Source organism: Chionomys nivalis, chromosome 21 (genome assembly GCF_950005125.1).
Source record: "Chionomys nivalis chromosome 21, mChiNiv1.1, whole genome shotgun sequence".
NCBI classification, from domain to species: Eukaryota; Metazoa; Chordata; class Mammalia; order Rodentia; family Cricetidae; genus Chionomys; species Chionomys nivalis.
The window spans coordinates 19,189,092-19,211,806 of NC_080106.1; the positions used below are offsets into that span (position 1 = coordinate 19,189,092).

The following is a 22,715-nucleotide window of genomic DNA, read 5'->3' on the forward strand; positions in this document are numbered from 1 at the left end:
CGTCATTCTTGCTTGGAGTATCTTCAACATGTAAGGTCGCAGTATAACATTCTTCAGAATCTAACCCAGATGTCATGTTTCTTAGCGAAGTTGCCTTGGCCTACTTCAGGCAGTGTTCTCTTCACTAAGCTGTCAGCGATGTCTGTATCTTTTTACACAGCTCTCACTGCATTCTGCCACACAATTGAGAGACACCTTGCGACCTAGAAAAGGTAGATTACATCTGATAGTAGAAATCTTTTGATCTGGATCTGTATTAAATACTTCAAATTCATGTTTCCAGTGGTTCGAAACTTTGTCTTGCTACTGATTGCCTGTTGCCGCTACTTCCTCACTGCTTTTCCTTCTTTTTTTCTTAGAATTTGCTTCTTTTCTGTCTGTCATTACCCATGGAATTCCTGATTGTCTTGATGACACTTCCTCCAAATCTCTCCTCATTCTGCCTCACTGCATCCTGCTGCTTCTGTTCAAAGCCTTCTCTGAACGTGTGATATAACACAGTTGATATATATTGCTGTGCTTGTTTGAGTGCTTGTCTCTCTCTACCCTTCTGTTTTCACAGTATTTTTTGAGTGCCGGCTTTATTTTTGGCAATATCCCAAAGAATTCCTTGAAAATAGTGTCCCTGCCGTAAGGTGACTTAATCCATTCATTGGAATCTAGTGAAATGAATTCAATTTGTCTGTTATTTACATTTCCATAACTTTGACAAAATACCTGAAATAAGCAATTTGAAAGAAGAAAAGCTTATTTTTGGCTTGCAGTTTCATATCCATGGCCACCTCCCCATGTCACCTTGAGCCCATGGTGGCAGCTCATAGTGGCTTACCTCATGGCAACTGAGAGCCAAGAAGGAAAGGCCAGCTCTCCTTTGAGCTCTTCCCTCTTTCCTTCCTTGTTCCCTCCCTTTGTTTTTTTCTTCTGTTTGTTTTTAAAGACAGTCTCCATATTTGACCCAGGTTGGCCTTGAACTTATGCTCCTCATACTTGCCTCAGCCTCCCAAGTACTAGGATTACGGTATAAAAGACCAAGTTCCACCAGTTAGTTTTTTTAAGAAATTTTTTTTTTTAATTTTTATTTTGTGTGTGTGGATGTTTTTCTAGCATGTATGTCTGTATACCATATGTGTGCCTGGTGCCCTTGTAAGACTGAAGTGGATATCAGATTCCCTGGGACTGGAGTTACAGATGATTGTAAGGCATCATGTGGGTGGTGGGACTTGAACCCTGGTCCTCTGAAAGAGCAACCAGTGCTCTTAAACAATCTCTGCAGTCCCACCTACCAATTTATAATAGCACTATAGTCTACTAGAACAAACTGCAATAATGTCTTTGGGGAAAATATTTAGTAGTCAAGCCACAGTAACTTTTCACCTTACATGATAATTCCTATTCTTTGCAGAAACCTGCTAGAGTGTGTCCCTGACTGGGCCTGTGAAGCAAAAAAGCTAGAAATACTAGATATGAGCTACAATCTTCTCACCGAGATTCCTGTGAGGTATGTGTGTGCAGATGCCTTTCATTTGTTGATTATTGACGACCTGCTGAATAGGAGGTGGTAACATAATGGACTATAAGGGTTTAGTGATGACTAATGCATGTCTTAGCCTAAAGAAACAGTAAAATTCTGACCTGTGTTGAAAGCTTCCAGCATGGCTGGTGGTATAATCGTATGAATATGACTGTTTCATAGGGTGACTTATACACACATGCAATTGCTATCTTGTGTTGAAAGTTTCTGGCATGGCTGGTGGTATGATTGTATGAATATGGCTGTTTCATAGGGTGTCTTATTATGAGATGGAAATTTTCTGAGAACTCCAGTTTTATGATCTTACCCAATCCTATAAACTTTTTATGTAGGTGCTGTCAACCTTACCTTAGGAATGAGGAAACTAAGAATGGTCAGGTCACCTGTCTGAGGTCCCAGGGCCACTGGGAGTTAGCATTTGAATGGAGATTTCTTACCTTGGAGTCTTGGTCTTAATCATGACACAAATTGTTTTAGAAATTCAGAAGAACTGAAATAATTAGAGTGTGCTTTGTGGTAAGATGGTATTTGACTTGACCTGTACCAGATGGTGAGAGTTATCTAAGGTGAGGGAAGAGAGAGTGGTGCTTAAGGGGTAGGACGAGGCCACTGTATTATATATTCTGAAGTACGCCAGTGTAAACTGGATGATTGTGGAGTCTTTACAGTTCAGCTGGAGGCTTGTAGCACAGTGGGTAGCACCAAGCCTCTGGAGCACGATCTTCGTATCTAGACGATACCATTTCAGGGCAGTCTTTCACAGACCATTACATCTTTGGCAAGTCACTAACTCTACTTGGATCTCATGGCTAAATAGTCTAGTCTTTTATTTTAAACACTTAGTCATTTTTATTGTAATAAAAATTTCATTATGTAATATATTAATAAACATACTGAGTTTATTAGTATTGATAAATGCTGTCTAGACTTTATTTCTGTCTAGACTTAAGTCAGAATGTTTTTATTCTAGAAACTGCTGAGTCAGTGGTTCTCAACTCAACCTTTAGTACATTTCTCATGTTGTGGTGACCTACAACCATAAAATTATTTTCATTGCTACTTCATAACTGTAATTTTGCTACTGGTATGAATTATAATGTAAATACCTGTGTTTTCTAGTGGTCTTAGACAACCCTGTGAAAGAATCGTTTGACCTTCAAAGGGGTCACAACCCGCAGGTTGAAAACCACTAGTTTAGACTCTCTGGGCCACTTGTCCTCAAGATCTCATCCAGGACTTCTGGGTTGGGGTGATTTTTGTGACTGCTTTCTTGGCTCAGTCATTTGTCAGTGGTTGTACATTCTAAAAATAGGTTTCTGTTAGTTGACTGATTTTAATTAACTGGCCTATAACAGCCTAAAAAAGGATTTAAGTAAGCTTTTTTTATTTTCTGTTGTTTCTCCTTAGAATTCTGAGTAGTCTGAGTCTCCGGAAGCTGATGGTAGGACACAACCACATCCACGTCCTTCCAGCACTGGTGGAGCACATTCCGCTTGAGGTGCTGGATATCCAGCACAACACTCTCTCCAGGCTGCCAGACACTCTCTTCTCCAAAGCCTTAAAGTGAGTTCCTCAGAGGAGCACAGGCATTGCCTCCATAAACTGCACCGGCCTATCCTTGGAGTGATTTCTGGGTTTACAGTTTACTTGATACTCCAGCTGGAAGCAGAGACTTAGTTGCAATTTTTTGTGATAGAAAATCAAGTTTCATAGTAAACTATCAAATACTTAATTACTTACTTGGTGAACGGTTCCCGCAGGAGGGCACTCAGGCTTTCACTGTGTTCAGGGGAGTTGTATTCAGGCAGAGCCTTTGGTAAGTTCTAGCTTTTGCGTTGAGAAAAAAAGGACATACTACTAAAGTCAGTTTTATGCTAGCTCTGTCAAGTCATCTTGATTTCCAGAACATTTGTTACCTGCTTTGAGAACCATGCATTTAAAGTTAATGTCCTTCTGCAAGGCATCATTTGCTATCTTGTTGTAAATTAGTATGTAAATAGCATGTCTTCCTATCTTAAAACCTATAGTTAGGTTTATCTAAATATCATCTTTAAAGAAAAAGTAGATTTTTTTTTTTTTTGTGGTGCTAGGATTAAGTTCGGGTATTGCTTGTATTAAGTAAATGCTCTACAATTTAGTGATCTCCTAGCCCAATAAAGTAGGATTTTAATGGTAGTCTTTTACATTATGAAGAAGGGAGTTTAGAGATGGGGAAACAGGTGAGCAGTAGCAACTATGTTTAGTTGACATAGGGTCACAGGAGACATTCCCACAGGTCTTTTGTTTTCTAGCATATACATCTCTAAATGCATAATACTCTTAGCTGGATAATCCTCAAAATAAAATAAAAAATAACAGCAGAAAAAAATAAATGAAACTGAGGGAGATTTTCTTTTGGGCATGTTTCTGTGAAATGTTAAAATTGGTAATTAATAAATTGTGCATAATACAGAATGTAATTAAGTGCCTGAAGATAATTAAGAGACCATTTACTGCTAGGCGGTGGTGACCCATGCCTTTAATCCCAACACCTGGGAGGCAGAGGCAGGCAAATCTCTGAGTTCGAGGCCAGCCTGGTCTACAGAGTGAGTTCCAGGACAGCCAGTGTTGCACAGAGAAACCCTGTCTCAAAAAACTAAATCAAACAAACAAATAAAAAAGAAACCATCTCCTTAATGTAATACTATCAGAGCTGAACACACAGTCTTCCACAGGCTTAAAAGCTCGTTAGGGATGCTGATCACGTAGCATGTATATTTAAGAACACATATGTTCAAATGGGGGGAGAGTTCAGTTGGTAAAGTGCTTGCCTTATAGTCAGAAGGATCTGAGTTCAGTTACCCAGAACTCACGTTAAATTGTGGGACATGGCAGTGTGTACTTTTTATTCTGGCACAGATGTGGTAGAGACAAGTGGATCACTGGGACTTGCTGGCCAGCCAATCTAGCCTACTTGGTAATACCTGGCCAGTGAGAGATCCCATCTCCGAGGAGGTACACAGCATTTTTAAAGTTACATTTATTTTGTGTGTATATGTATACAGGTGTGTTTATGCATGCAGTATAGTATACATGTGAAGGTCAGAAGGCAACTTTGTGGAGTCAGTTCTCTCCTTTTACCTAGTGGATTCTGGGGTTTAAACTTAGGTTGTCAGGCTTGGTAGAAAGAACCTTTACGATCTAAGCCATGTCACCATTCCACGAGTAGCATTCTTGAAGATGATACTCAAGATTGTTTTGTCTAGGCACACACGAGCGCGTGTACACACACACACACACACACACACACACACACGCAGGAAGATACAAGTTTAATGATGCTTTCTTTCACTGAGGATAGTTTACCTATACAAACATTGTATTTGAAAGATTATTAAAATTATACCATGGTTTACTTGTTAGATTGACAAAGATTAACCTGAATTATACTGTAGGTAAAAATATGGATTGTATTCTTCTTGTATGAGTGCAATTTGTACTTGATCTTAGCCAAAACACCAAGAAATGGCACAATTGCTGTTTGATCTAACTTTTTTGGATCTCAACTAGGCAGTATATCTTTAGCCATTATAAAAATACCTGTATCCTTTGATCCTATAAATTCTGTTTCTAGAACTGTGTACTGTGGAAATAATTGGATAAAAATCCAAGATTTTCATTATAGTGGTTATAATATGTGTACAGAATTGTTCTCTATGTAGATAATCTATGTAGATATCAGAGTATTATGGGATTAGCTAAATAAATAATGATTTGTCACAAAGAGACAAAACTTTCTGAATGTTATCTTTATAGTTCAGTCATATATTAAAGGTGGTATTCAATAGTGTCCTTGCAATGGAAATAGGTGATTTTGCATGCAGCCATTATAGAATGGTAGAAAAATAACCATGCCGATGTTCCTTCTTGTCGCCGAGCTTTGAGTTGCATATATTAAGAGAAAGCTATCTGTAAAAAAGTTTTCTTGACTTTGGGAGCGGGCATGATGGTTTCTACTTAAGAAGGTAAAAGACTCAAAGGGAATAATGTTCTTTGTGTGTTCTGTCAGTCTCAGATACTTGAATGCATCTGCAAATAGTCTGGAGTCTCTGCCTTCTGCGTGTGCTGGAGAGGAGAGTCTGAGTGTGCTGCAGCTACTGTACCTGACCAACAACCTCCTGACAGACCAGTGCATACCTGTCTTGGTCGGGCACCCACACCTGCGAATCCTGCACCTCGCAAACAACCAGCTGCAGACCTTTCCTGCAAGGTGAATGAGTGCAGTGTGATCATTTGACAGGAAAATATGAATTCTGCATTCCATTATAGCTATCTGACCATAACACTTCTGATTTGCTGGTGCTGAGACTTCTCTAGCTCAGCAGGAAGATCTTGTCTTAATAATTTGGTGCTGGTGAAATATGACTAGCCAAAGAAATTATGGTTAAAATGTGTAATTTATACCTCTAATTAATTAATAATAATCTGAGAATATTCCATCCATAAAAGTATAGGGTTATGAAATAAAATAAAAATTTTTCTTTTTTATGAGCACTGTATTATAAAATACATTGTCTAGTAGTATATTTACTATATGTAAATATAGTAAATGCCTTATATATGTCACATACCATATCATAGTTACTGCCTCTGTCCTTGAACCCACAATAAATTAGGGAAGTAGACAAGCATCTAGACCAGCAATTCTCAGCCTTCCTAATGCTGTGACCCTATAAAATATTGCCTCGTGTTGTGGTGACCCCAACCATAAAATTATTTTTGTTGCTACTTCATAACTGTAATTTTATTATTGTTATGAGTCGTAATGTAAATATTTTTGGAGATAGAGGTTTGCCAAAGGGGTTGTGGCCCTCAGACTGAGAACTTCTGGTTTAGGCAATTTCTATGCAGTGTGACAAATGCAGGACATTAAAGATCCCAGTTTGGGGCCTGGAAAGATGACTTTGTGGTTAAGAGTGCTTGCTATTCTTCCAGATAACAAAAGCTCAGTTCCCAGCAATCATATGGGTGGCTAACGTTTGTAATTTGTAAACTCCAAGGAATCCAGCGTCCTCTTGTGGCTTCTGAGGGCACTTGCACACATGTGACACGTACCCACACAGACACATAAATTAAAATAAATTTATGGCCGGGCGGTGGTGGCGCACGCCTTTAATCCCAGCACTTGGGAGGCAGAGGCAGGCGGATCTCTGTGAGTTCGAGACCAGCCTGGTCTACAAGAACTAGTTCCAGGACAGGCTCCAAAACCACAGAGAAACCCTGTCTCGAAAAACCAAAAAAAATAAAATAAAAATAAAAAAAATAAAATAAATTTATGTTTGCTAGTTGTACTACACAGAGCTTGGGAGATGGTTATTAGGCTGGAAGGAGAGAGAGGAACAGTTAGCAATCTATACCTATTAAGAAGACATGAGAAGAGAGAGTTCCTCCAGTTAAAATTTAAACAGTGTCCAAGGAGAAATATGTATCTTTCAAAATACATTTGATTAAAAAAAAAAAATTGGGCCTGGGGTTGTAACTCAGTTTCTGGAGTTCTTGCCTATCATGCATAAGCCCTGCATTCCTTCTCCAGCACTGTATAAGACAGGTATGGTAGCGCACACCTATAATCCCATCATTTGGAGGTGGAGGCAGAAGGATCAGAAATCAAGGCCATTTTCAATTACATGTAGATTTGGAAGCCAGCACAAGACCCTGCTCCCCATCCCCACCCTGAAAATTCTATTATTAAAAAATATAACATGTTCTGTTGCTGGGGAGATGGCTCAGTGGTTAAGAGCAGTGGGTTCTATTCCCAGAACCCACTTGGAACCTCACAACTGTTTGTAACTCCAGTTCCAGGGAACCCTTACACACACATACATGCAGGTAAAACACCAGTGCACATAAAATATAAATAAATCATTTAAAAAATAATATTTTCTTCTTTATTAAGTTTTTTAGGTTGGCATACAAAATAATGAGTTTCATTATGGCACCTTCATAAACATGTGTCATTATACTTTGTTATCATTCATTCTCTTTACCCATTATCCTCCAAAAATAATATGATATATAAATATGTAGCCCTGGATATTCTGGAACTCAATATCTAGACCAGGCTGGCCTGAGCTCACACAGATTCACTTGCCTCTGCCTCCAAAATTCTGGGATTAAAGGTGTGGGGTACAATGCCTGACTTTAATGGTGTTTTATTCTTTAATATAGTGTATCTTGAATACATTCATACATACCCCAACTCCTTCCTTGGTTAATCTCTCTAGTCTCCCATCTCTCTTTTTAATCCCTATAGAGTCCAGTTTGTAATGACCATCTAGTTTCAGGGTGTGAGGCCTGCCCTCATTTGACCTAGCATAGGTCACATCATGAAAGCAACTGACTCTCTCCTAGCAGCTATCAAATGCCAGGAGCTCCTCAGCTAGTATGAGGGTTTCCTGCCCACCTTCCCTTTTGAAACTGGGGTTTTGTTAGTTTGAGCTTGTGCAAGTCTTGTGTATACTGTCATATTTGCTATGATATTGTATGTTTTGTCTGGAAAACACCATTTCCTTGATGTTTTCATTACCTCTGGCTCCTACAGTCCAAGCCTTGGGGATAGGCAGGTGGTAATGTATGTCCCAATTAAGGCAGAGCATTCCACAAGTCCTTACTCTAGGCCTGTTGATCATCATATAGGAGTCGGTTTGTGCTTTCTACCATGTGGGTACCAGGGATCAAATTCAGGTAGTCAGGCTTGGCAACAAGTACCTTTATCCACTGACCCATCATCCCTGGTTTTAAAATCTAAGGACAGTTGTATATTTACTAAACAGCTGATTTAGGATAGGGGTTTTGTGTTTATAGTCACAAGTCAGAAGAACCTAGACTGGGAGTAGTAGAAAAGAATGAGGTTGGCCTTGGGAACACAGTTGAAATAAAATTTAAAACTAAGAAGGCAATATCCTGAGTGAGGTAACCCAGACCCAAAAAGATGAACATGGGATGTACTCACTCATAATTAGTTTTTAGCCATAAATACAGGACATTGAGCCTATAATTCATGATCCTAGAGAAGCTAAAAAAGAAGGTGAACCCAAAGAAAAACAAACAACTTTTAGTTTTAAAAGACATGTGTCACTATGGAGTCCAAGTGGGCTCAAGCTCATAATACAGTGTTGGCCTACCATTTATAGGCATTTGTCATCACACCTAACTCTGTAAATCCAGCATCTTGTCACAGAGTATTTATTATGTGATTATGTATAGTAGTTGGATTAAAAGATTTTGGAGGAGTTGGTGAGATGGTCCAGGTGGTAAAGTGCTTGTTGTACAAACTTGACCTAAGTTCAGATTCCCAGAACCCACATATAAAACTAGCTGTGGTAGCACATACCTGTAATCCCCGCCCTGAGAAGTAGAGACAGGAGGGCCTCTGGAGCTTGAGGGCCAGCCAGTCTAGCAAATCAGTGAGCTTCAGGTTAGTGGAAACCCTGTCTCAAAATAAACAACCCCCAAACCAAAAGATACCCAGTGTTGACTCCTAGCTTCTATTTATGCACACACACAAGTGTATATTCGCTAGCACATGTACATAAAGTTGTGTACACACACAAATATTCTGTTTGTCTTTATTTTCCAGTTTCCTTGAGTGTACATTTACTATCATAGTACAAAAGAAAATAATTTTCTAAGCTTACTTATTAAAAATATGAGTTTTCTTTTGTGTGTATATAGGTGTGTGTCTTGTAGGGATGTGTACTTGAAAAGTATGAATTTTCCAGCAGTAGAAACTGATCTGTTAGAAAGGTAAGATGGAAAGTTCACTTAAAGTCCTCATTTGAGGGACTGGAAGAGATGCTCAGTAGTTGAGAACAGAGGACCAGGGTTTGGTTTTTAGCATGTGCATGGCAGCTCACAGCTGCAGCCACCGACAACTCCAGCTCCAGGAGACCTGATGCCCTCTTCTGGCCTCCATGGACACCTGGCACCTGTGTAATGCACATGCAGGCAAATACAAATATTTGTTTAAGAAAAAAAATCTAAAATCCATTTTGAGAAATCTGGTAGGAAGTGAAGTGAAATTAAAATAGCAAATCTTTCAGATTGCTAGTATTATTGGTGATCTGTATCCCAAATTTTCTTCACATTTATTGTTTCCAAAGAAATTAGAGGAATTTGTTAATGTCAGACTTAAGATATTTTGCTTAGCATGTAAAAGGCTTTGCTCAGTATCAGAGTAGTGTAAATAGTTATCTTGTCCCAAGCAGAGTGCTGTGTGTATAAGAATTTGGTGGTAGTGGTGGGGAGTTGCTACCACTCAGTACCTGTAGAAGTCTAAAACTGAAAGGAATCTTAATTCTCCTTCTTCAGTCAAGGCCCATTGGCATTTGCTTACCTAGGGTTTTGCATACTAGTTAGTGCTGCAGCAAAGACTGACACTTCTCTCTCAACAATAGGCCATACTTCTTCAGGGAGTTCAGTAAGTCAGACAAACCCTCATGCCCACATCTATAAGGAAAGCAAGGGCAGTGCCAGCCTTGAAACACTGAATGCTAGGAGGTCATGGTAACAAATAGCAGGCTTGGTCGTGATGGTGAACCACGTGGCTCCTTCTCTCAGGGTTTTCTACAGTGAATCAAGTTGTCTTTACTTTGTGGGTGTTATACAATAGTCACCACTTGGCAGCTGCTCTTTCCTGATGCAGAATGGTGTTTTGATTTTTTTTTTTCCAGCAAACTAAATAAATTGGAGCAATTGGAAGAACTGAACCTAAGTGGGAACAAGCTTAAAGCCATTCCCACAACTATAGCGAACTGTAAAAGACTACACACCCTTGTTGCACATGCCAACAACATTAGTATTTTCCCAGAGATTCTGCAGCTGCCTCAGATCCAGGTATGTGCATGAGCTAGCCTGACATCCTCACTGCAGAATGGCAAGGGTGGGAGTGAGGTGTCTTTCTTGTAAAAAAGATTTAAGGAGTGTGAATGAGACTGCTTCCTCTCTCAAGACTTTCTCTTGAGCTAATTTCTCTTCTCCACCAGTAAGCTCCGTTGAGAGACTGAACTGTATAACTGTGTTGCCTTATGCTACCATTGGGTACTCTTCGTCAAATGGCCCAGCCAAAGCCCTAATTCTGTGCTAGGTTCCTTCCCACACTCTCTTCCCTGTACACTGAAGGCTTCCATGGGGAGCATTCTATATTACTGCAAAGAAAACCAACCAGCTTTAACCACTGGTGTGCCCTAGAGGTCTTTGGCTGAAGAATATTGACAAAACTACTACTTAAAGAATATGACCAGACATCTTTTATAGCTTTTGATAGCTTTGCAAAGCTAATACATGCTGTCCATGAATATGGTTAAATCTCCCCTTTTGTTTATACATAAGGAATGAGTGTTGTTCTCTTTTCATATACTCAGTTTAAAATCTGAGTATATTTAATTTGTTCTTGGAAAGAAATTAAGTTCTCATTTGAGGCTATAGGTGAGAAGATTGAGTGTTTAGAAGAGATCGTAACATAATGTGTTCGCCTTTGATTTCTGTATTCCTTCTCAGTTTGTAGACCTGAGTTGCAATGACTTGACAGAAATACTCATTCCAGAGGCTCTGCCTGCTACATTGCAAGACCTTGATCTGACAGGAAATACAAATCTGGTTTTGGAACACAAGACTTTGGACATGTTTAGGTAGGAAAAAAAATCTGGAATCAAATCCCTATGTTTCAGCCATCGGTGGGTTATCTTTGGACTATAGAAATCTCAGTTAATTAAAGGAATAGATGGATTAGGCCAGAACACCTAGGTTGTTCTCTTTGATTCATTTCTACTGAGCTACACACTAAATTATTTTGCATACATGTCTGGTGGTACAGGTTACATTGTAACATCTAAGCAATAATACCTATATATTGTTTTAAGATCTCTGTATATTGCTTAAAATAAGTAAACACTTGGTAGAAGCCTAGAGATGTTTGTGATGCATAAGTTGAAACTATACTCAGCATCTGTTTTCCCTACTACTTTTTATTTTCCTACATCAAAGCCACAGATTCATCACCCTACTTTCATTCAGTCTCTGGAAGTGCATCTTAGTCTGTCAGAGACCTTGGACTTCCCACAGGACAGGGAACCCTGTTTGCTCTTTGGACTGGAGAGGGAGGGGGAGGAGGAGGGAAATGGGAGGAGGGGAGGAGGTGGAAATTTTTAAGTAAAAATAAATAAAGTTTATTTTCTAAACTTATAAAACACAGAATATGGTTTAATTTTCCCTTATTCACCTCCCACAGCCATATCACAACCCTGAAAATTGACCAGAAGCCTTTGCTAACCACAGATTCTACAGTTACATCAACCTTCTGGAGCCATGGACTGGCTGAGATGGCAGGGCAGAGAAATAAGTGAGTATATTGGCTCTGGAGACCGGCAAGAGAAAAGGCAGTCTGTGACACCTTAGGCCTGCTCTGTTTTCACAGCTAGACTGTGTCCTGTCTGTCTTCCAAACATAAGTCTCAGAATTCCAACATGAGATAAGATCCTTCTAAAACCATGATAAAGAAAGAAAAAATGGAATGCAGTAAACAAAGCACTAAACATCTCTAAGGTTTTCTGATGGAATTTCCTTTCCTATGTGTGAAATTTATTGCAAGGCCCAGCCATATAAATGAACTGAATTCCGATTGCCCCTATCTGAGATGGTCCTTTGCTCCTGTACACAGACTTTCCTCAGAATGGCCCAGCCAAAGCCCACCTCCTATACTAAGTTTTATTCCTGTACCTTCTGCCCATACTCCCAGGGTGCTATGGTGAGCATTCTTCCTTAGGACTAGGAGCATAAACCAGCTTCATTGGCAGGTGTGCTCTGCTGCTCTTTGACTGAAGGGCATTGACAAAAATAGTTCTTTTTGTTTTAGTTTGTTTTTCAAGGCAGGGTTTCTCTGTGTATCTTTGACTGTCCTGGAACTCAATCTGTAGACCAGGCTGGCCTCGAACTCAGGCATCTGCCTGTCTCTGCCTCCTGAGTGCTAGGATTAAAGGCGTACGCCATCATCACCACCTAGCTATAAAATGAGTTCTTTTTTTTTTTTTTTTTTTTTTTTTTGGTTTTTTGAGACAGGGTTTCTCTGTGGTTTTGGAGCCTGTCCTGGAGCTAGCTCTTGTAGACCAGGCTGGTCTCGAACTCACAGAGATCCGCCTGCCTCTGCCTCCCAAGTGCTGGGATTAAAGGCGTGCGCCACCACCGCCCGGCTATAAAATGAGTTCTTAATCACCATTTCCAGCCCGTGACTATGACCAGATCCCCTTTCCTTATGATGCTGTCTCTGTCAGATGCTGCCTATCTTGTCTAGTAACCTCCTAGTTAACATTCACTGAAGAAGTGATTATGTTTCTCATCTTCTTTTTTTCAGACTGTGTGTGTCTGCTTTGGCTATGGATAACTTTGCAGAGGGGGTAGGAGCTGTGTATGGCATGTTTGATGGGGACCGGAATGAGGAGCTCCCTCGTCTGCTGCAGTGTACAATGGCAGATGTGCTTTTGGAAGAAATACAGCACTCAACAAATGACACAGTTTTCATGGCCAATACCTTCTTGGTATCTCACAGGTAAGCAGGTGGGTTGACTAATCCCTAACTCCACTTTTCTTATAGAAAGTGAATCTCAGAAGTTGAAGGTCATTACTTATAGATGCAAGATCAAAGACAGATGTTGTATCTTCCTGTGCCACATTCTCTTGGTATCAGCAGAGTGTGGTAAGAATCTATGGAGTCATCTGCCCACTTTTGTTATGGATCTGGGAAGGCCAGCACATGTATGCTAAAGGTTATGTGCCTGAATGTATGTGAACATTTAGGGGAAGAAGGCTGTGTGCTTTCCTAAGATTTTCCAGAGTTAGCTGATGACCTACAGGAGACCAACAGGCACTTGTTAGGTTTATGTGTTTGAAAATTTATTATTGGGATTTATTTAACTCTTCTCTCTCATTAACACCTGAGCCACTTAAAAGCAAAAACCTCACTTCTCAACTCCTAAAAATCTGCCTTGCACTTCAGGTAGAGAGCCTAAAGGATACAGAGTGCTAAGGTTGTAAACTTGACTAGTTTACAGAGCAGAGCAGCCTAGAGCTGGGGCTGGTTTTATCTTGTGTTAAGAAGCAGGCTGTTGGTAAAGGAGTCAGTTTTTCTGTAGTATTGAGCTAGAGACTTGACAGAAAAAGTTTGTAAAAGGGAGCTCTAAGTTTGAACCTGCCAAGTACTGAGTACTGTACCACATAGTTTTCATCCTTACCTTTCAAAACAAACTAAATAGGTAGGGATTTTATCAGTTTTATTTCTTGGAGAAAGAATTTGCTGGGCCTCTATAGTCAACAAGTAAGAAAAGGAAATTTGAAACTAGATTCTTCTGGTGATGTCTGCTGTGTATTATTAGTATTGCCTCCAGGTTGCAGTCACACGAATGCCATGTATGTGGAGGAAATGCAAGGCGAGTCATGGCCTCTCTCTCCTTCTCAAAGTGTTTTTCCAGGACCAACTTTCTCAGCGTTCTTACTAGACATTTGTTAGACATGGACAGCCTCTTGCCCCACAGCATAAGCTCTAGGGTGGGGCCAGGCCCAGCATTCTGCTCTAGCCGTGATCAGGCCCTCCACGTGCACCTGATGTGCTGAAGTCTAAAAGCTCCTGAATGGGGAGTCTTGGATCAGACACAGAAACAGTGCAGAAAGATGCCCCTGTTTGTGCCATATACAACCCCCTTTAAAGTCTTAGTCATCACCACCGCCACCACCACCACCAGTACCCATAGCAAGTCTGCCCTGGGTGGATGAGGGTTAGGAGTTTGCCATGGCTAGAAATGACTACTTTTTTTTCTCTGAAACTAGCTGCCATGTCTTTTTTTCTTCTCTTTCTACACAGGAAATTAGGAATGGCTGGCCAGAAGCTGGGTTCCTCTGCTCTCCTGTGCTACATTCGACCTGACACTGCTGACCCAACAAGTAGTTTTAGCTTGACTGTAGCCAACGTTGGTACATGCCAAGCGGTCCTGTGCCGAGGTGGGAAGCCAGTATCACTTTCTAAAATCTTCAGCCTGGAGCAGGACCCAGAGGAGGCACAGAGAGTGAAGGATCAGAAAGCCATCATAACAGAGGTACATCTTGCTCTCGGCCAGTCACGTCTCCTCCCCAGATGACTTATTTATAAATTGTGTTCATCCCCTGAAGTTTCAGTTCATGTGACTTCAGTAACAGCATTAAAAGAAACTCTGTAGGCTAGTGTGGTGCCTTGACTCCCGGCTCCTGGGGAGGGTGGGTGGGGGAGGAAGGGAGGGAGGGAGGGAGGGAGGGAGGGAGGGAGGGAGGGAGGGAGGGAGGGAGGGAGGGAAAGGTGAATCTGTGAGTTCAAGGCCAAACTACGTAGGGAGTTCTGGACAGCAAGAATGACACAGTGAGACCCTGTCTCGGAATAAAATAAAACAAAACCCACTGAGCAGTTAGTGACTAGCACAAAGCAAAAGTGAAAAGTTGTAGTTAGTGATTAAGTGAGTGGCTGGCAGGTAATGTGAAGGTTGTGGTCACCTTAGTGAGGCCCTAGGGCATCAGGCTTTGTTATTCTCAGCAGGAAGACCTGCTGAGATGCAGTCTCTGTGTTGTACCTGTACTTACTGCACACAGTTCACTGTGCTCCTGTTTTTTCTGTATGAAGTGTCAAGCAGCTATTTTGTAGTTTTTCTTCTCCTAGAAATTAGCATAACTTTTGCTTCTGAAATTAGCAGTTATATATGAACATTGTTTACTGCAAAGAGAATGCATGTCTTGTGCCCATTTTAAATGGGGTTGGTATTTTGTTTATGGCTGAGTGTTAAGAGATTTTTCTTTCTTTCTCCTTCCTTTTCTTCCTTTCCTTTTTTTTTATTTTATTTTTTTGTTTAGTTTTTCAAAACGTGGTTTCTCTCTATACCCCTGGCTGTTTTAGAACTCACTCTGTAGACCGGGCTGGCCTTGAACTCATAGAGAGCCACCTGCTTCTTGAGTGCTGGGATTAAAGGCATGTGTCAAGAGATTTCTTTGTATATTTTAGAAAGAAGTCTTTTATTAGATATGTGCTCAGTAAATATTTTTCAGTCTGTGGCTTATTTTTCCTAATGGTACCTTTAGCAAATGGTTCTCAACTTGTGGGCTGAGATCTCTTTGGCTCAAACAACCCTTTCTCAGGGGTCACCAGAGACCACCAGAAAACATAGTTATCTACATTATGATTCATAACAGTAGCAAAATTACAGTTATGAAGAGTAGCAATGAGAATAATTTTATCATGGGAGGTTCCCATAATACAAAGGTGTTAAAGCTTTAACAAGGTTGAGAACCACTGCTTTAGAAGAAAAGGGTTTTTTGTTCTTTTCCATTTATTTATTATTATGTGTGTATGCATGATGGGAACTGGGAGGGGGCACACAGTCACAGCCCGCATGTGGAGGGCAGAGAACTACTTTCTGGAGTCAGTTCTTTCCTTTCCCCTTTATGTGGGTTCCAGGGATCTAACTCATGGCTTCAGGCTTACACAGCAGATGAGTGTCTTTACCTGCTGAGCCATCTGTCACACCTGAGTAGTTTTAATGACTGAAATTCTGCCTGGTTTTTGTTTCATAGTGTTAAATCAGGAACTGTATTGACAAACCCAAGGTTATTCATGCTTTTGTCTGTTTTATCTTCTAGAAACTTTGTTGCCTTGTCTGTTAAATTTGAATCTGTGGTTTATTTTGAATTAATTTTGAGAAAGCATAAGCTTTTGAGTCTTTTTTGTTTGCTTTATAATTAATTTTTTTCTGAATCTTTAAAAATATTTTTAAGAGAATAATAATATTTTTTGAGAATTTCATACATGAGTACTATATATTATTTTGAACCCTTTTTCTCCCCCTCTAACTCTTTCTGTATTCCCTCCACTCCCTCTCAAATTCATGTCCTCTTCTTCAGTTATTCTATAAACACACACATGCATACTGATAGGTCCATTTGATGTTGCTCATGTATGCATGTGTGTGTTTAGGGCTGACCACTTGGTCTTAAATAACCTGTCTGGAAGCCATACCTGAAGAAGACTCAGCTCCTCCTCTCAGCAGCCATTAGTTGCTTGTAGCGCTTCATCTAGTGGTAGGGCCTCATGAGATCTTCCCCGTCCACATTGGTGTGCCACTTGGTGTTGTCATTGTGCAGGTCTTGTTTAGGGAGCCATGTTTTTCAGAGTTCATGAATTTGTTGTTCTTGTCATATATAGAAGACATTATCTCCCAGCAGATGTTGGAGTGGGCTTCTGGCTCTTACAATCTTTATGCCCCTATTATATTGTGTGTGTGATTGTGTGTAAACTCAGAGAGATCCTCCTGCCTCTGCCTCCCGAGTGCTGGATTAAAGGCATGTACCACCATTGCCTGGCACAGAATAATCTTCTTATAGACAATGTTTAGAATTTTTTTAGACTCTAGAAATTGTAAAATGCTTTATGTTTATTTTAATCACAGACATGTTATTTTCCAAGTACTGTGTATTTATAATTTTAACCCCCATGAAGGAAGTACTTTTATTTCTATTTTATATGAAGAAAATAAAGTTTAGTATTTGTGACAAATTCTTCTAAGTGTAAACCCATAGTCCTTGCTTCACTCAGAAAATGACTGCAGCCATGAAATCAACATGTTAGTGATGTTAGAGATTGTGTTTCTTTTTCATGAAAAGGTATCAATATGAAAAAGGTGTCCAGTATATGGCCATCCCATCTGCAACCAGGGCAATTCCTTTTTCTCCTGGTTTAGACTCACCAGGTACTTGTTGAGTCCATTCATTCCGGTCACAGTCTCAAAAGAGAGGTTGAGATTCAGACTCAATTGGTACTTGTTTAATGCTTCAGCATCTGTTTGAGGAGGGTTAGGAGGTGTGACCTTATTGGAGTAGGTGTGGCCTTGCTGGAGATAATGTGTCATTGGGGGTGGGCTTTGAGGTTTCAAAAGCCCATGCCAGGCCCCATTTTCTCCCTAAACATTGTGACTTAGAAAAAGATCAAGTTGCATATCACTAATGCTTTCTTTCTAGCATTTGTGTTTTCTTAGAATTTGTGTTTTTCTCACTTCTAGGACAACAAGGTGAATGGGGTAACCTGCTGTACCCGGATGCTGGGATGTACATACCTCTACCCATGGATCCTCCCCAAACCCCACATATCTTCCATTCCACTTACCATTCAAGATGAATTGCTTATTTTGGGGAACAAAGCACTATGGGAACACTTGTCATATTTAGAAGCTGTCAATGCAGTGCGACATGTTCAAGACCCATTAGCTGCTGCTAAGAAGCTGTGCACATTAGCACAGAGCTATGGTTGTCAGGACAACGTGGGGGCAATGGTGGTTTACTTGAACATTGGTGAGGAAGGCTGCACCTGTGAAATGAATGGACTCACTCTTCCAGGTCCTGTGGGGTTTGCTTCAACTGCCACCATTAAGGATGCCCCCAAGCCAACCACTCCCTCCTCTAGTAGTGGGATTGCCTCAGAATTCAGCAGCGAGATGTCCACCTCAGAGGTGAGCAGTGAAGTGGGCTCCACTGCTTCTGATGAGCATAACACTGTGGGCCTGGAGGCTAGCTTGCTTCCAAGGCCAGAGAGGCGCTGCAGTCTGCACCCAGTACCCACTTCAGGAGTTTTCCAGCGCCAGCCTTCTTGTGCTACCTTTTCCAGCAATCAGTCCGACAATGGACTGGACAGTGATGATGAGCAGCCTGTTGAAGGGGTCATAAGCAACGGCAGCAGGGTGGAGGTGGAGGTGGACATCCACTGCTGCCGAGGACGAGACCTTGAGAGCTCCCCTGCTCTCCCCAAGAACTCCACCCCGTGTCCAGAGGAACATGCTAGAGGCTTGGTTTTGGGGATCCGAAGACAGAACAGTGTGAATAGTGGTATACTTTTGCCAATGAACAAAGACAAGATGGAGTTACAGAAGTCTCCCTCCACTTCCTGCCTGTATGGAAAGAAACTCTCCAATGGCTCCATTGTGCCCCTAGAAGACAGCCTGAACCTCATTGAGGTGGCTACAGAAGCACCCAAAAGGAAAACTGGCTATTTTGCTGCCCCTACTCAGCTGGAACCAGAGGATCAGTTTGTTGTACCTCGTGACCTGGAAGAAGAAGTGAAGGAGCAAATGAAGCAGCACCAGGAGAACAGGCCTGAGCCCGAGCCCAGTGAAGAGGACCGGACTGAGCCTCTGGAGGAGTTTGATACAGCGCTGTGATTCTGCCCCAAGGGCACAGCATGAGGGAGGGCTATGTGGTATATTGGGGAAGGGACCTTCAGGAGATGCTTTGCTTCAGTGTTTCAAACCATAGATGTGTGGAGTAGAATTTGGAGCCAAAAAGTTGAGCACTATCAGGGTCTGGTTCTGGATGAGCTGGTACCGCCATCAGTGTTAAGTTTCACATTGAACCGTCATTGGATTCCTGGCATCATTGCTGGGAGACAGCAGATGTTATTCTGTGTCAGTCCTGCCACCTGCCATTAACCTTTCCTCTCCTAGGATCATTTGAGAATTTGCCTGCCTGGGCAGGAAAAGGACTGTTTCTGTGGAGAAAGTAACCGAAGGTTGATTCTCTTTACTAATTGCTGCTGATGGGTCTCTGTAACAGAGAAGTCACCTTATGTCTCAGACTAACTAGGGGTGTGATGTGACTAGTCACATGGCTTTTCATTCTCTACGAGAATATAGCCTATCAAAATGATGTCTATTGGAGATACAGAACCAATCAAGCAGGTAATTTATGTATGTAATGTTATGTAATGAGAGCACTTTTCATTGACTGTGAATCTTTTTTTTTTTTTGAATCTGCACTCGAGCCAATCTTCTTAGCGGCAGCCCAGCTCCCTTGTCCGTAGGTGAAGTAATTGAGGGCGGAGCCTTTGAGAGTACTTGGAAGGGTCGCGGAAATTGATCTATTGAATGTTAGACTATGAAAACTTAGAAACTTGGGGTGGGAGGATTTTATTCTGTAGAGGAAGATGGGGATGGAGTGAGAACTAAGACTCCTTCCCCCAAATCAAAGAGACTCAGCCCTGAATAAGCTGATCCCTACTTGGAACTAGGATCCCAAGGCAGCTACTGTGGATTGGCTTCCTTTCCTAAATGTGAGAGTTGGCGGACAGCTCTTGACAGGTAGACTGACGACCAACTAGGAACATAAGGGTAGACAAAGTTCACAGGTTAGACTTGTTCCTCTCTCAAGAGCAGGATGTTTTTCTAGAATGGTGGTAGTGACTTGAACACTCACCCTGGAGTGTTTGACAGTGTGTGACCCTTCTGAATACTGCTGGTTCCACTGACATGGTTCAGAGTACTCAACACCAGGGTAAGAAAGACTGTTCAACTCAGAAATTGCTAAGCATACAGAAAACCTGTCACTTTTTTCATATTCCACATAACCATAGTAAATTACAGCTTCTTGTATATTTCTGTTAGGTTTACATAGGAAACTAATTCCTTTTTATTGATACAAATTTTGGGATTGCTTGATTTTACTCAATGGAAAATGTGCTGTGAAGTTTTAGAGTATTACATAACTAAAAAATAGATTGGAACAATCTTTAATTTGCTTTATCAGAAACAAATTGTTAAATATAAGATTGAAAGCATGTATTTTCTTTTATGTTTGGAGAGGAAGTTTTTGTTTAAAGCAATACTAAAGAACAGATGATCTTTCACAGATACTCTGTCTCCAGAGGCCCTGTGCCCTGCACTCATGTGCACACCAGAGGGTTACACTTGGGTAGGGGAGATGCTGTATCACTCTAGTGGTACCTAATGTTTAGTCCCAAGTCGTCAGGAACACTTAACTTCCTCTGTCAAACTACTGTCAGTTACTGGAAAATGTTAGAACTCAGGTCTTTGATTGGGGTGGGGGCACAGTAGCTTGTGCAGAGTCTGGGTGTGTTAGTGAGACGAGAAACTGTTGCCACCTTATTTTTATATGGGAGAATGAGAGTGAAGGAGAAACACATGGTACGGATGACGTAAGGTAGCCTCCTCTGCAGATCTTTTGAGCTGTAGAACAGCAGTGATGTTGAGAAATCAGTTATTTGAAAAAAATAGCACTTCAGTAGCATAGTCTTAGAAAAAGTGTCTTTATATGTGAATTGTTTCCTTGTCTTCTGTTTGTTTATCACCCCATTCACTAATGTCATCTCAAAACCCAGGCCTGAAATGACCTTGACAGACATGAACATCCTTGCTTTTGGGCTAGCAGAACTCTGCAGTTCCACTGTCCTTTGTGGTGGAGTTTTCAGGATTCCTTAGGTTGTGTTGAGAAATCTCAGTATAGGCCAAACCAAAACCAATGGTTCTGTTTTTGTAATTGCCTTTCTTTCATGTCCTGTCATTACTCTGTATTAAAAACAGGGTTCAAAGGCCATAGCCCAATCCCTAAAACATAATACACATCTCCCGTGGCTGTGAGGTGATTGGCTGATGTTGTTACCTGGATGGGCTGTCAGGTGAGTAAGACCCCTTCTTCTTACTTAGAGTGTGTGTTCTCCAGGTGGCCAGAGTACCAGTTACCTCTTACAGGGAGCCCACCCTCTGTATGATTCTTGAGTCTCTGCCTGCATCTCCCATTTAATTCATTTAAGAGACTTTGTGGGGTCAGGTGTGGTGAGACAGTGGTATGCAGTTGCAAATCCTCACTTGGGAGGTGAAAGCAAGAGGATCAGGAATTCAGGGTTATCATTGGCTACAGAGAGAGTTCAAATCCAGTCTGGTATGCATGAGTCTCTTCCTCAAAACAAAACAGGGTTTCTGAAGGAAGAGCACTGGGCTGTAGGTGCAGTTCCGGAGGCTCCCTGCAAGGGAGAATGTCTGTGCCCTCCAGTCAAGGTATTGTTTTTAACCCAGTGGACAGACAGCTGAAAATCCCAATGCTGACCTGAAATAAAGTTCTGGTGCCGCTCTGGAGTCCAGCCATTGTGCAGACTACTGCTGACACAAGCAAGGCTTGATCACACTACTGTGGAGCGCACACGTGCAGTAATCAGTGAACTGGTTTCCGTGGTGTGCGGAAGAGCCGCCTAAGCAGCTGGTAATCTCTGGGTGCTATTACAGTCTGTGTGTGACGAATGCTGTTTTCCAGGCAGTCAGATCGGGCCGATCCTCTGAATACCCAACAGTGCTCCTCTTTCTGTGTAGCCCTTCAGCAAAAGCAGGTACTTGGAAACCGCAGGCTCACTGTCTCTACCTAGTCAATAATTATTAATGAAGAGACCTCCATAAGGGAGCACTTGGCTGTTACTGATAAATGTACCAATTACTAAAGAATCCGTCTCCAAGCCATCTGGTGATGTCTGCAGCATCACTGTAGAACTGTCTGTGTCACTTTTTACTTCTGGGTGGAGCCTTTCAGACTCCCCAAGGCAGGTTAATCTTTCTCTCCAGGTAGTGACTTTGCCCTGTACTTGGGCAAGCACTCTCTAGACTGAGAGAAGCAGCTACATACATCTGCTCTGTACTGTCATTCGGTGATCGGCCAATCAGCATTAGCTCCTTGTATCTAAATCTCATGCACCTCTCCCAAATGCTATAGGGTTTTCTCTCACTGTTGCCAGTGGATGTCATTCAAACAGTGGGCTCATATCTTTGGTTTTTGTGCAATCATTGTCGTATTGTAGTCCTAAGACTCATTATAGTGTATTTTTGATATTTTTGAAATGTGTTAAATTTTTTAATTCAATAATATGAGCCAGAGCATGTTGCAGCAAATCTATTGTTTGTAAAAAAATAATAACAATAAATAAAATAAAATAGAGTATCTTTTCCATGCCTTTGCTTTATAAATATTTTATGAAGAACTATAATTATATGCAGAATTAGGTTATTTACTAAAAGTATGTTTAGGACTTTTCTAGTTTTTTTAGGGGGAAAAGAAGAACAAAATGCAAAACCTATTTTATGACACTATAAGCTGTGAGTTAAGACAATGGATAAAATGTTTTCTTTATTATTGAGTACTTCATACAGGGATACAAGGAAATATGATCCTGTATGTCCCATTTTCTCCCTCCAGCACACCCCCTCTCATCCATTTTGTTTTATAACTTCCTGCTAAGTCCAGTTAGTACTGCCCATAAGAGCATGGGGTTGGGGCCATCCAGTGGAGTAGGTTTCATAAACCTACCCTTTATGAA

At 41.1% G+C, this 22,715-nt stretch overlaps 1 protein-coding gene across 2 annotated transcripts in view; it reads left to right on the forward strand.

The window, feature by feature from the left end:
- Phlpp2 (PH domain and leucine rich repeat protein phosphatase 2) overlaps positions 1-22,341 on the forward strand; it is a 78,193-nt gene extending 55,852 nt beyond the window's left edge. For both annotated transcript variants that reach the window (XM_057753735.1, XM_057753736.1), the window contains exons 11-19: positions 1,403-1,498; positions 2,939-3,094; positions 5,580-5,780; positions 10,243-10,405; positions 11,069-11,199; positions 11,799-11,909; positions 12,918-13,112; positions 14,421-14,652; positions 17,632-22,341. In XM_057753735.1, coding sequence (XP_057609718.1) covers positions 1,403-1,498; positions 2,939-3,094; positions 5,580-5,780; positions 10,243-10,405; positions 11,069-11,199; positions 11,799-11,909; positions 12,918-13,112; positions 14,421-14,652; positions 17,632-18,783 — 2,437 coding nt within the window. In that variant the 3' untranslated portion in view covers positions 18,784-22,341. The remainder of the gene's footprint in view (positions 1-1,402; positions 1,499-2,938; positions 3,095-5,579; positions 5,781-10,242; positions 10,406-11,068; positions 11,200-11,798; positions 11,910-12,917; positions 13,113-14,420; positions 14,653-17,631) is intronic.
- Positions 22,342-22,715: the final 374 nt, after the last annotated feature.